General features: G+C 33.1%; 1 protein-coding gene across 1 annotated transcript in view; it reads left to right on the top strand.

Annotated features, from left to right (window-relative positions):
• The window catches only part of LOC117716056 (uncharacterized), a 126,001-nt gene extending 112,591 nt beyond the window's left edge, over positions 1-13,410 (top strand). Inside the window, 2 exon segments of the mRNA XM_076940998.1 lie at positions 11,782-13,102; positions 13,104-13,410. Of these exon segments, the coding sequence (XP_076797113.1) occupies positions 11,782-13,102; positions 13,104-13,410 (1,628 nt within the window).
• Positions 13,411-15,172: the final 1,762 nt, after the last annotated feature.

Genomic DNA, 15,172 nt, shown 5'->3' with positions numbered 1-15,172 from the left:
TTAACTTTCATTTTTAATGGAGCCCAACATTGAGGGAATTTGATCATTTAAGTGACTTTGGATATGTAAAGACAGTGGACTTTTAATATATTTGTATTTGTAAAGACTGTGGAACATTAAAAGTTTCATTTTTATTTTGTGATGTAAATATTAACATGACATCTTAGGGATAAATGAATGAGAACACCATTTTTTAACTGGAGAGGGATGCTTTTGTGTGTCAAAATGTGTCAGTTATCCTAGTTAGACTTCTGTCAACTTTACACAAGCTAGATTAACCTGAAAGGAAGGAACCTCAATTGAGAAAATGCTTCCAAAATATTAGGCTGCCCACAAGCCTGTAAGACATTTTTAAAATTCTTGATGTATGTGTGATAGTCATATACATTAGAGGTCATACAATTCCCAGGTTTGTGGTCCTGCCTTATACAGGTAAGCAGTCTGAACAAGCCAGTAAGCAGCTTTGCTCCATAACCTATGTATGCTTGAGTTATAGCCCTCATTGCTTTAGAAGGTGAATGGTTATATGAAACTGTGAGTGAAGTGTCCTAAGTTAAGAATAAAAGGTTAAGAGGCAGGTGAAGCATCCCAGCACCAAAGATCAGAAAATATTTTCTATGAAATCAGAGAAAAATTTTCTCCAGCTTAAAGAAAGACATGCTTATAAACACACAAGAAGTTTGTAAAACACCAACTAAATTGGATCAGGAAAGAAAATCCCCTTGCTACATGATATTCAAGACCCACAAGTTACAGAACAGAGAAAGAATATGAAAAGTTGCAAGGGGAAAAGGCCCCATAATATACAAAAGCTGACCTATCAGAATCACACCCAACTTTGAGAAAAAGACTCGTAAAACTAGAAGGGCTCAGACAAATGTCTTACAGAATCTAAGAAACAAAAGATGCCAACTTATACTACTCTTCACATACAAACCTCTCAATCATCATAGATGGAGAGGACAAGATACTCCAAGACAAAACCAAATTTATACCATATTTATCTACAATTCCAACACTACAGAAAATACTTGTAGGAAAACTCCAAAAAAGAAGGTTAAAAAAACAAGAACAGAGAGAAAATAAATAATTCCACAGCATGCACCAACACACACACACACACACACACACACACCACCAACATTAACACAACAGGAATTGCTAGGAGGTGGTGGTGCACACCTTTAATCCCAGCACTTGGGAGGCAGAGGCAGGCGGATTTCTGAGTTCGAGGCCAGCCTGGTCTACAGAGTGAGTTCCAGGACAGCCAGGACTACACAGAGAAACCCTGTCTCGAAAAGAAAAAAAAACAACAACAAAACAAAACAAACAAACAAAAAAAACCAAACACAACAGGAATTAAAAGTCATTGGTCATTAATATCTCACAATACTAATGACATCAATTCACCAATAAAGACACAGGCAAATAAAAATAATTTGAAAATACAACTTGAACTTTTTATAGAGTTTATATTATAGGTAATTTTAAAGCTCAAACTAATCCCTTCTTTGTCAATGTTTTCAATAAATACATTACAACTGTTTTCTATTAATCCTACCTTGATGTGATTAGTATTCATTTTATTCTAGGATGGGATCATTATCATTCTACCTTTACTCATTAATAATACCAACAATATCATGTCTCAAAAAATTAACTTGCTTCAGACAAATGCCAAGACAGCAATTATAACATGTATATATCCTGAGGAGAGAATCCCTGAGGTTTTCTCACTGTGTGTGTGTGTGTGTGTGTGTGTGTGTGTGTGTGTGTGTGTGTGTGTTATGGATAAAGTCACTGTCATTTCAAGGAACAGAACTTCATGTATATGGAAAAGTACAAAGTCAACCCATTGTTGGGTGATGGGATTGAGGATTTAAGATGATAAATCCTCCTGTGCACATATTTTGATATTCATTGTGTTTGCTGAATATAATCTACTATAGAATTCTCCTGCATAGAAGTTTTATCCAAAATATTTGTCCCCTAGAGAAACTGGTTATCCTAAATGACCCAAAGCTGCCTCCTGCATACATATATACATAATAAACCTGTCTCTCTTCTTCTTTATGGCTCTTAACCTGTGTACAGTGTTTAACTCTATGCAATTAATCTGCTGAGCTTTCTAGACACAGTGGTTCAATATTGCAGATCATATCACTGGGATCACATCTGAATATAGCTTTTCAACAGAACCCTTCACTTTTTGCTCTCTGTCTTTTAAATATTGCCTTGAGACAACAGTCACATCTATTCATGGAAACATACTGAAAACGACAATTTTAAGACAATATTTTTTTAAACATGAATGAAGTACCTTGAGTCTTCTAAATGAACAGTATTACTAATTTTATTAAGGATGAAAATTTCCAGTGCATTAAGTACTAATTTTTATCAGTAAGACTTCATAAATAACATTTTATGAATGTAGACAGAAAGAAGTTTATCAAAAATGAAAACTATACTTAGAATTGTGTCTTTCACAAGTCTGTGCAGAGAGATTTTGGGACTCCAAGAGAGAACTGTATTGAAAGATAGCTGTCTGAAATCTGTCTCCAGCAGAACACAGGCAATCAGCTTGTAATGCATGATTTGACTTTGAGTTATTTATTCATTACTGCCAGTTAGCCTTTCCTGAGATTGCTTCTGAAAGCCGAGGCTAGTCCTTGGCACTTCACTCAGTTTTGGTTTCTTGAGCTGTGCTGAAGAATTTTAGTTCTGTAAAATCCAAGTTGTAAATTCTTGGCCTTAATTCTGAGAAAACGGAATCTCTATTCAGAAAATACTTTCAAATAGATAGATAGATGATAAAAAGTTAGAATATACATAGATATGTAGTGGACATATAATATGTACATAAATACACTTACCTAAGTAAATATTTACATATATACATATGTAAATTATGAATGAATTTTCTGAATAATATATATATATATATATATAATCTAGGTTTATTTCTGTGTACTTTATCCTCCATCTATAATTATATTAATATAGATATGATATAAATGTATAAGTTATATATATATGTATAGGATATAGATATAGTTATAGGTTTAGGTATAGATATAGTAATGGGTAGAGTCTATGATTGGATATAGTCTATTCTAATAGTTTCAGTATTTTGGTTTTAAGGTTTATGCTTTTTAATCCATTTAGATAGATTTTGTAAAATGTTAAAACCACAGTTGTGAATTTAATTACCATATCTGGAAGGTTTTTAGTGGAGTTTTGAGGATATATATATATACATATATTCTGAAATAGGAATACCTTGACTTATATTTTTATTATAAGTATCACTTTCATTTTCTTCTTTTGCTTCTTGTACCAGGTAGAATGTAGAATACAACTCTCCTCTCTTAATAACCTTTCTATGTTCTGTAGAATTACTATTCTGCGTGCTATGCAGTGGGAGGATTTTCTTTTCTGATGCTGTTTAATTGGTGTTATTACATATTTATAGGCATGTCTTTTATTAGTTTGGGAATGTTTTCTTCTATGATTTCATTGAAAATATTTTCTGTTGCTTGGGCTAGAAATCTTCATGTTCATCTATTCCTATGATTCTTTGGTTAAAACTTTTCATGGTATCCCAGATTTTCTGAATATAAAATGTCATGATTTTGTAAATATAATATTTTCTTTGTTTGATGTATCATAACACGTATTCTCAGTGATTAGTATTTACTGGAGGCAATTGCATAAAAAGTACTATTCAATTACTAAAAAAAAATGTGTTTCTATTTCACCATGTCTGCCTAAAGAACCTGTACAGTTTATGAAATAGTACATTCTGTCATCCTTAAGCTGCAATCCAGTTTTATGAAGTTTTTGCCTTTGTTTTACCATGATTCTAAATAATTTTAAGTGTAGTAAAATTTTTCTAAGACAATAGTATTTGCATTATAGTCCATATTAATCGAAAAGTACAAAGAAAATTTGAAATCTCTCTGTGAACTAGACCCTCATCTTGCATTTCTGAAATTTCTGAACCTTCACCTCATTGGCATAGAGCCTTAAAATGTGAAAATCATAGCAGAATGAACGAGAAAAAAATAAAAAACAAACCTATGTAAGATTTCAATTAATCATTGTGGCACAATTTGATTTCTTATTAGTATTTTTTGTAGATTGATAATAAATCATATGGATGAGTTTTTTTAGGTAAGCACAGTGTCTTCTTGTTGTATAGTCTATTTTTCATAGAAAGTAAATGACAAAGCATTGGGTAGAAAAAGGTCCTTTTACTATAGCACTTTTTGAGCTCTTATCATTTCAAAGTTGTAAACATGGATGATATTGTTGGAGGCTGAAGTTCAGCTGCATTCAGTGACAGGTGAAGGTACTAGAATTGGTGCAGTGCTGTCATATTTACATGTGATAATGTTTTCGATATTTAATCCAAAGAATCAAACTCGCTTTAAAAGGAAACAGCTGAGTAAATGTAATCATGAGACTCTCTTTAAAACAACAAAGTCATAGTATTTTAGAATGGAAAATGGAAGCTAAGAATAATATCTTGGTGGAGACAATTGTGAGGTAGGAATTGATTGCCTCCTGTCTTCTCGGCCACAGGCAAGTGTTTTGTTTACCTATTATCAGAAATAATTTCAGCTGGAGTTACCTCCCAGACACTGACCATTATTGCAAATAAAGGCATTGTTTTTTGTTTTTTGTTTTTTGTTTTTTTTTTTTTTTAAATAAAGTACCTCAGGCAAAGGTAAAGAAAGCAAAGGGTGAATATCAATTTTAACTATATTCAGCCTCCATTTAAAATTACAATCTGTCTGTTAGTTACAAAGGAGGTCATTACTGCTACCTACCAAGCTCTACAGAGAAATACACCATCTTCTGGAAAAACAGAGCAGCTGAAGGCAGGAAAGGATTTTATTTTCCTTCTGCCTATGTGAGCTCATGATCTCTGGAGCAGTTTTCTGGCAGAAGGCAAAGAGTTGTGATTCCTGCTTTCCACACTCCAGTTTTATCAGTGACAGGGTAGAGGACTGGTTGCCTATCAATAAAGAGTGGCTTCTGGAAGGTATAATTTTCATATAAACTTTTGTGAAACATTCCATTCTAAAGAAGAAAGAAAAGATGTGTTCTTCTCAGGTAAATATGTACATTGCTTTTTACATAAATAACCTCATTATTATTTTTTTATTTTTATTTGTTTTTACAGAAATAACCTCATTATTATAACATCCAAGCTTTCACTGTGCTAACTCACATTTACAAAAAAACTCTTCATATTATTCTGTTTTAATTTATATAATAAGTAATATAACATATTATTTAATAAATAATTTAATCATATATTAAATTATGTAATAAATGTATAATAAATAAAATATATTGTCTATTAATTTATATAATAAATACATACTAAATAATTTATATGATAAGACTGAGAGCCTATTGCCATAGGTCTCAGCTTTCCTGCTACTGCAACTCTTTAATACAATTCTCAGGTTTTATTGACCCAAACCATGAGGTTATTTTTGTTGCTAGTACATAACTGTACATTTGCTACTGCTATGAAGCATGCTATGAATTATGTAAATATCTCTGCTTTCTCGTGGCTAGGAAACCACCATTAGATCATTTAGGAGATTATGCCATTTGACCAAGAAAAGTGTCAACATCCACATGTTGAGAACTGCTAGACTATTGGATCTTTGCAGAGAAGTCAAATACTCTTTCTCTCAGATCATAAGTCATCAAAAATTCATATTAGTTACTGATAACATACAATTTACATAGTTAACTAATCTTTTATTGGGTCAAATATAGAACTTAGCCAATTGACATGAGGGAAAATGGTTAATTTTAATTTCAGGGTCTACTGACATTCATTGATGTGGCTATAGAGTTCTCTAAGGAGGAGTGGGAATGTCTAAATTCTGCTCAGAAGGCCTTGTACAGAGATGTCATGTTGGAGAATTACAACAACCTGGTTTCTGTGGGTAAGAATATTTTTATTTCATAACTTCAACTTCACCTCAGGAATGTCTGACACTTATTTTAGTATTTGGATCTGCCTTTATTAATTATAGGTATTGATTAGTAACATATTTACAGCTAATATATTATGTACATTTATCTTGATTTTACATTTAACCTAAGAATCCTTTAATATTAGTTACTTATTTTTAGACAGTCATTACCAGTTATATGTGAATCCACTTTGCCTTCTACAGTTGACTTTATCTGATGCTATAATTTAAAAAAGATATTCAGAGTTTGAAAAACAATTGAGTTGTGAAGAGCCTAAAACATTTTGAAAAAACGTGGCTATAAAAAAGTCATTCATGCATTTTTTAACTCCCCTTCATGTTACATGTATGGTACATTCCTATGCAAGTACCCAGGTGCATTCAATGGTATATTGTTATGTATATTCGAATATACAGGTGTTGCACTTTCAAAACCAAGGATAATCATCTGTCTTGAACAACAAAAAGATCCCTGCATTGTTGATCAAGAGAAAACAGAAGGAAGAGAACCAGGTAATCTGTAATGAAATAGTATGTGATGTGATAACTCTAAACCAAGGAACAATCTAGTCCTGAAATGTGGTTTTTATTTTATATTAAATCTATCTTACATAGAGATAATTCCTAAGCATTTAATTCAGAATACTGTACCAAAGAAACGTAAACCATGGCTGTTATTTAATTTTTGCCTTATATTATTTGAATAGTGGTAGTTTGAAATGTAATATACATACATATATATATATATATATATATATATATATATATATATATTTTAAATTGGCCCAAGTGTATAATTGCTCTCCATTGTGTTTCTTGTTCTCTATTGAATGCCCCATCTCATGATATAATCTTGCGTATATTTCTTTTGTCTTCTATAAAAAACAGACAAGTATATTCGTGTCCCTAACTAGCTACATAGATATTCTATATATAACAGATATGCCCATATCTCAAAAGGTACATTGTCACATGAAATTAAGCTTTCATTGGTTGATTTTATTCAAAGTTTCTCATTCATATTGATTGTTTCTCTCCTTATCCATTTACCTAAAAATTCCTTACAACATAAAATAATGAAAAATTTCATGAAACCTAATAGGATCTTGTATATACAGCTTACAAATAGTAAGTCAAGATGAAATGGGCTGATTCCCTGAACCCAATTTAGAAACTCTTTCCCTTTTCCAATTTTATATTTCCTCTATGTCTACTCATCACTATCCATATAAGTATACACTACACTAATAAGTTTTATAAAAATGAGAATTAGTTTCTCACTAGATATGATCAACATCATGGGTTTTACAATACAGAGTGTTCATCACTTAAACAATACATTGTGACACACAACAGGAACCCACTCACAAAGATGATTTTACATAAATGTAAATACACAGCAAAAAATACACACACACACACATACACACACACACATGCACAGGTACACAAATGTAGGCACTTAAAATATAATCAAAGGAAAAAGGAAAGAAAAGCTTTTAACATGAGAAGGAAGGTGGGGAAGGTGGAGTCTTACCTGGGACATGCTGAGGAAAAAGAAGGGATGGTAAATAGGATGATGTTCCTACTTCAATTGAAAATATATTTTTAATTAGTTTATTAAACTAATTTATGTTTTATCACTTTACATAAAGCTTTCTTCGTATATGGGTATTCCTCTTGTTTGATTAGGTTTGTACCAAGATATGCCATTTTATTCTGGCTATTGTGAAGGTAGTTATTTTACTTATTTTTTCTTCAGGCCATTTATCAATTGTATAAAGAAGGGCTACTGAGTTTTTTGGTTAACTTTGTAACTGTCCATTTTACTGAAGCCATTTTTAGCTGTAGGAATTATTTGATGGAGTTTCTCAGTCATTTACATATACTATTATATCATCTGTGAATTGCAATATTTTTTCTTTAATAGTTTTTAAAGATTTTTAAAATCATTTTATATATTTCATCCCAAATGTTGCCACCCGGTTTCTCTTCCCAAACTTCTTCATCCCAGCCCCACACACATTTGCCTCTGAGAGGGTGTCCCCCCATCGCCTGCCCCTGCACATCAAGTCTCTATAAGTTTAGGCACATACTCTCACTGAAACCAAACAAATCACTCCTCTGCTACATATGTGCCAGGGGCCTTGAACCTGCTCTTTGCTTAGTAGATTAGTGCCCCAGTCCCACAGGACACTGAATTGGGATCAGAATATTCGGAAGAGAGAACTGGAGGACAGGGTACACAAAAAACTAGCGCCTTGTTTATAGGCTGATCAAACTGCTGATTTTACGTTTTCACACAGGGGTTATATACACAAAAAGGCAGGATGTGGGGAAGGGGATGATGCAGGAGCATAGGTGTTCAGGGGGAGTACAGATATCTCATAGAACTGAGTGTCAGCTGGGTTAAGGTTCAGGGGACAGGTCACTATGACTTTGCCTATGATTCATTTGTCCTTATCTAAGTTGGTACTATCCACCAAGGCTAGCCAAGGTCTATGACTATCTACAAGACCAATGACTACTTGTTCTTATCCAGGCTGGTAAATTTCCACCAAAACTGCCTGTTTACAATATCTTATAGTTATCTCTTTCAGTGTTTTTCCACAGAGACCAGAGAATTTGTGTTAGCAGGCTGACTTAGGCCTATGGCTGATTTTAGGCCTTCAGTGAATAAGCAAAGCTGCCCCTGACAGCTTAGTCTCTGGGAAATCCCAGGGATCCAGATTAGTTGACATTGTTCATCTTCCTATGGGGTTGCCTTCCCTTTCAGCTCCTTTAATCCTTCCTCTGTTGCTTCCATAGGGGTCCCCAACCTCAGTCCAATGCTTGGCTATACATATCTGCTTCTATATTAGTCAGCTGGTGGCAGAGTCTCTCAGTTGCCAGCTATGCTAGATTCCTCTCTGCAAGCACAACATGGCATTAATAACAGTGTCAGGGTTTGGTGTCCACCGACATCCCAAGTTGATCACTGTATATCTTTGCCTTTACTTTCTGCTCTATTTTAGTTGCAGAATTTCTTTTTCTAAGAAAAAATTCTGAGTCAAAACTTTTAAAGGTGGGTTAGTGAAACCATTCCTCTTCTTTTACAATTCATAGCTTCTTGATGTCCTTTAGTTGCCTTATTGATGGAACTAGAAGTTTAAGTAGTATGCTGAGGAAACAAGGAGAGCATGGACATCCCTATCTTGTTCTTCACTTTAGTAGACTTTTTAAAAGTTTCTCTCCATTTAATTTAAATTTGGCAATTGGCTACTTCTTTATTGCCTTTCTTGAATTTAGCTGTATGCCTTGTATCCATGATCTCTCGAAGACTTTAATATGAACAGTTATTGGAATTTGTTAAAGTATTTTTATTGTCTATTATAATAATCTTGGTTTTCATTCATTTAGTTTGTTTATATATTGGATTACATTGATAGATTTTTTATGTATTGAATGACCCCTTCGTACCTGAGATGATCCATTCTTGATTATGTTGCATGATGTTTTAGATGTCTTCTTGGATTTTTGTTTGTAATTATATTAATGAGTTATTTGCATCATTGTTCATAATGGAAATTGTTCTTTTTGTTTTTTGTTTGTTTGTTTGTTTGTTTTGATTTTTTGAGACAGGATTTCTCTGTGTAGCCCTGGCTCTCCTGAACCTCATTCTGTAGACCAGGCTCGCCTCGAACTCAGAAATCCCCCTGCCTCTGCCTCCCAAGTGCTGAGATTAAAGGTGTGCACCACCACTGCTAGGCTGGAAATTGTTCTTAAATTTCCTTTGACTGTTGTATATTTGTGTGGTTTAGGTATCAGGGTCAATGTGTACTAGTAGAATGAGTTTGGCCATATTTCTTTCATTTCTGTTTTGTGGAATCATTTGAGGAGCATGGGTATTAGCTTTTCATTGACATTATGATAGAATTCTCTGCTAAAAGCATCTAGTCATGAGCTTTTTGATGCTGTTGTTGTTTCTGTTGAGAAATTTTTAATGACTGCTTCAATTTCCTATGTTACATTGTTTACCTGATCTTGATTTAACTTTGTTATGTGGAGTCTATCCAGAATATTGTACATTTCATTTATACTTTCTAATTTTTGACACAGAGCCTTTTGAAATAAGAATTATTGATTCTTTGGATTTCCTTGAGGTCTGTTGTTATATCCATGTTTTCATTTCATTTTTCCATTCAGGATATTTTCTTTCGGATTTTTAGTTAGTTCAGCTAAGGGTTTGTCTGTCTTGTTGATTTTCTCAAAGAACCAGCTCTTAGTTTCCTTGATTCTTTTTCTTGTTATCTTTGTTTCTACTCTTTTGCTTTAAGCTATGAGTTTTCATTCCTGCCATCTAATCCTCTTTGGTGTCTTTGTTTCTTTTTGTTCTAGTGCTTTCATGTGTGCTTTTAATTTGCTAGCATGTGCTGTATCTATTTTCTTTAAGAAGGCAGTGTTATGATCTTTCCTCTTAGCATTGCTTTCAGTGTATCTCATAAATTTGAGCATAGTTTGCCTTAATTTTCAGTGAATTTAAAAATTCTTTAATTTCTTTATCTCTTCTTTAACTTCATGGACATCGATTTAAGAATCATTCAATTTCTATAATTTTGTATGCATTCTGTTTTTCTATTTTTGAAATCCAGGTTTAAATCATGGTGCTATAAAAATATACAAGGATTTATTTCAGTCTTCTTGTATTTAATGATGCTTAATATATGACAAAATATAAGGTCAATTTTGGGGAAGGTTTTGTGACCTTAGAAGAATATATATTATTTTGTGTTTGGGTGAAATGTTCTGTATATATTAGGTCCTGTGATTCATATTATCTGTTAATTTTCTGTTTTGATTATTTGTCTATTGCTGAGAGAGGGGTTCTGAAATCTCCCACTATTATTGTTTGGTGTTCCTTATATGTTTTGAGCTTTTATAAAGCTTCTTTTATGAATGTGGTTTCATTTCTGCTCTACAAGTTCAGAATTGAGACTTCACTTGGTAGATTATTACTCTTATATATATAAAGTGTTCCTCATCTGATCTGAATATTTTGGCTGAATATCTTTTTAATTAGATATGTCTACTCTTGCTTCTTTCTTGTGTTTATTTGATTTGAACAACTTTATATCAAGCACTTTCTTCTGATGTAGTGTTTGCCTTTTTTGCTGAGGTTTTTATTGTTTTAAACAACAAAAGGATGAATTTTGATTACACATCCATACATTTAGTCGGTTTTTTTAAATAGGAAAATTCCATCCATTTATATTGACAGATGAGGCAAGCTTGTAATATCTGTTATTTTGTTATTGGTGCAGGGTATATGTGTGTGAATATGCATGTGTATGTTTGTGTGTTTCTCTTCTTTTGCTTTTCCACATCCACATTTGGTGTGAATTATTTATTTCTTGTTTTGGGGGGTATATTTGCCTTTCTAGTGCTTGAGTTATCCTCCCACTATTATTCATAAGGCTGTATTAATGGAAATTTTTTAATGTATTTGCCTTGCTTATGGATTTTTTGGTTTTCTTCATTGGTGGTAATTTACTGTTTTGGGTGATATAGTTTCTTGTCAGATATCTGTAGTATCGTATGTCTAGGCCCTTCCAGCTTACAGATTATCTGTTGAGAAGTCAGGAGTAATTCTTATAACATTGTCTTTATATGTTTTTTAAACTTTTACTCAGGCAACATTATACATTCTTTCTTCTTTACTGTATATTTCCACATATTTCAGGTCAAAAAGGAGAAGGCACTCAGAAAGCCAAAGTATTTACCCAGACACCAAATATTCAAGCTCACCAAAGCATCCCTAAAAGAGACAAACCTTACAAATGTAAAGAATGTGGGACATCTTTCTCCTGTTTCTCAAGGCTTAAAGTTCACCACAGAAACCATACTGGAGACAAACCTTACAAATGTAATGAATGTGGAAGATCCTTCTCCCATTCATCATGTCTTAGAGTTCACCACAGAATCCATACAGGAGACAAGCCTTACAAATGTAATAAGTGTGGTAAATCATTTATACAGTCCTCAGATCTTAAAATTCACTACAGGATCCATACTGGAGACAAACCTTACAAATGTAATGAATGTGGGAAATCCTTCACACGTTCTTCAAGTCTAAGAGATCACCATAGAATCCATACAGGAGACAAACCTTACAAATGTAATAAGTGTGGTAAATCATTTACACGGTCCTCAAAACTTCATGTTCACTACAGAATCCATACTAGTGAGAAACCTTACAAATGTAATGAATGTGGGAAATTCTTCACCCGTTCTTCAAATTTAAAAGTTCACTACAGAATCCATACAGGAGAAAAACCTTACAAATGTAATAAGTGTGGTAAATCATTTACAGATTCCTCACAATTCCATGTTCACTACCGAATCCATACTGGTGAGAAACCTTACAAATGTAATGAATGTGGGAAATCCTTCACCTGTTCCTCAAAGCTTCAAGTTCACCACAGAATCCATACAGGAGACAAACCTTACCAATGTAATGAATGTGGGAGATCCTTTGCCCGTTCCTCAGGTCTTAGAGTTCACCACAGAATCCATACAGGAGACAAGCCTTACAAATGTAATGAATGTGGAAGATCTTTCTCCCATTCTTCATGTCTTAGAGTTCACCACAGAATCCATACTGGAGACAAGCCTTACAAATGTAATGAATGTGGGAAATCCTTCACCCATTCCTCAAGTCTTAGTGTTCACCATAGAATCCATACAGGAGACAAACCTTACAAATGTAATAAGTGTGGTAAATCATTTACACGGTCTATAAATCTTAAGGATCACTACAGAATTCATACTGGAGACAAACTTTACAAATGTAATGAATGTGGGAAATCCTTCACCCGTTCTTCAAATCTTAAAGTTCACCACAGCACCCATACAGGAGACAAACCTTACAAATGTAATTAGTGTAGAAAATCATTTACACAGTTCTCACAACTTCATGTTCACTACAGAATCCATACTGGTGAGAAACCTTACAAATGTACTGAATGTGGGAAATCCTTTAAAAGATCCTCAGATCTTAAAATTCAATATAGAATCCATACTGGAGACAAACCTTACAAATGTAATGAATGTGGGAAATCCTTCATCCGTTCTTCAAATCCACAGCATCCATACACGAGACAAACCATACAAATGTAATAAATGTGGTGAATCATTTCTACATTCATCAAAACTTCATGTTCACTACAGAATTCATACTGGTGAGAAATCTTACAAATGTAACAAATGTGGCAAATTCTTCACCACTTCTTCAAGTCTTAGAGTTCATCACAGCATCCATACTAGAGACACACCCCTACAAATAGTAAAAAGTGAAGTAAATCATTTACACAATACTCACATCTTTTCATTCACTACAGAATCCTACTGGAGAGAAAACTTACAAATGTAATGAATGTAGAAAATCCTTCATCCATTCCTCAAATCTCAGAGTTTAACACAGAATTCATGTAGGAGACAGACCTTAGAAATGTAATTATGATAAATAATTTACATGGTTCACACATCTTCAAATTACTATAGAATCCATTCTAGAGTTCAACCCTACAAATGTAAAAGATGTGGCAAATCTTCTGTCTGGTTTTAATCTTTCAAAGGTCATCAAAGAAGCCATACTTAAAAGCAATCTTATAAGTATATTGAATGCAGAAAATCCTATTCCCGCTCATCAAATTTTCAATCTCACCAGAGAATCCTTACAGGAGACAAATCTGAAAAATGTGGTAGTTGTGGACATTTATTTCCAAACTTCTCAACTCTGTAGCCTCACCACTATAATCCATTCTGGAGACAAACCTATCAAATATAGTGAATGTTACAAATCCTTTACACTGTCCTTAAATCTTCATGGTGACCACAGATTTTGTATTGCAACAAAATCATTACCAATATAAAAAATGTGGAAAAATCTACACTCAGAAACCATATTTGCAAGCCAAATTTAGCATGCATACTAGAGGCAAACCTTACAAATTTAAAGAATATGGCAAATCATTTATCACAAACATGATCCATGCAAGAGACTAACATGATAGGTAATTACTCTTCTAGTATTCATGCAGAAATCTGTTATTTACAATGAGAAATGTATTCATAAGAATTTAAATAATGTTGAAACCTTACTCATTATCAGAGAACTACCACAGGAAAGCCCTATATTTCATTAGGAATTGGAAACATTTTACCCAAAACCAGCTTATGTTCATATTAAATATTTAATTAAAAAATGAAAAAATTGTTCACCCAGTAATAATCTGAAATCATTAATTAATCATGGTATGAATTTATGTTCTAACAATTTAAAGAATAATATTATAAAATGTAAGGATTTTAGACAGAATAATATTAATAATTATCCTAATAAAAACCAATTGCATAGTGTTCTATGTATTTTAGCAGAGTAGAATATTGACATTTGTGAGATAAATTTTATGTGAAGATTATTGTTTTGTTAGTCTTTGAGCTTTATATAGGTGTGTATTATAGGTAATTTTAAAACTCAAACTACTCCCTTTTTTGTCAGTGTTATCAATAAATATATTAAAACTGTCTTCTAGTAATTCAGCCTTGATATGTTTAGTTTTTTTATTTTATTCTGGGATTATATCATTCTTATCCTACATTTACTCATTAATAATACCGACAGAATCATGTCTCAAAAAATTAATTTGATTGATTTAGACAAAGGCCAAAACAGCGATTAAGAAGTGTATATATCCTGAAGAGAGAAACCCTGACTTTTTTCACTGTGTGTTTGTGTGTGTGAGTGTGTGTGTGTGTGTGTTATGGATACTGTCACTGTCATTTCAAGGAACAGAACTTCAGGTATATGGAAAAGTACCAAGTCAACCAATTGTTGGGTGATGAGATGAAGATTTTAGATGACAATTCCCTCTTGGCACATACTGTGATATCCATTGTGTGTGCTGAATATAGTCTACTATAGAATTCTCCTGCATAGAAGTTTTATCCAAAATATTTCTCACCTAGAGAAACTGGTTCTGCTAAATATCTCAAAGCTGCCTCCTCCTTACATATATGCATAATAAACCTGTCTCTCTTCTTCTTTGTGGCTATTAACCTGTGTCCCATGTTAAACTCTGTGGAATGAATCTGCTAACCTTTCTGAACACAGTGGTTCAACATTGCAGATC

Source organism: Arvicanthis niloticus, chromosome 10, assembly GCF_011762505.2.
Source record: "Arvicanthis niloticus isolate mArvNil1 chromosome 10, mArvNil1.pat.X, whole genome shotgun sequence".
NCBI classification, from domain to species: Eukaryota; Metazoa; Chordata; class Mammalia; order Rodentia; family Muridae; genus Arvicanthis; species Arvicanthis niloticus.
This window is presented reverse-complemented; position numbering and strand designations above follow the sequence as displayed.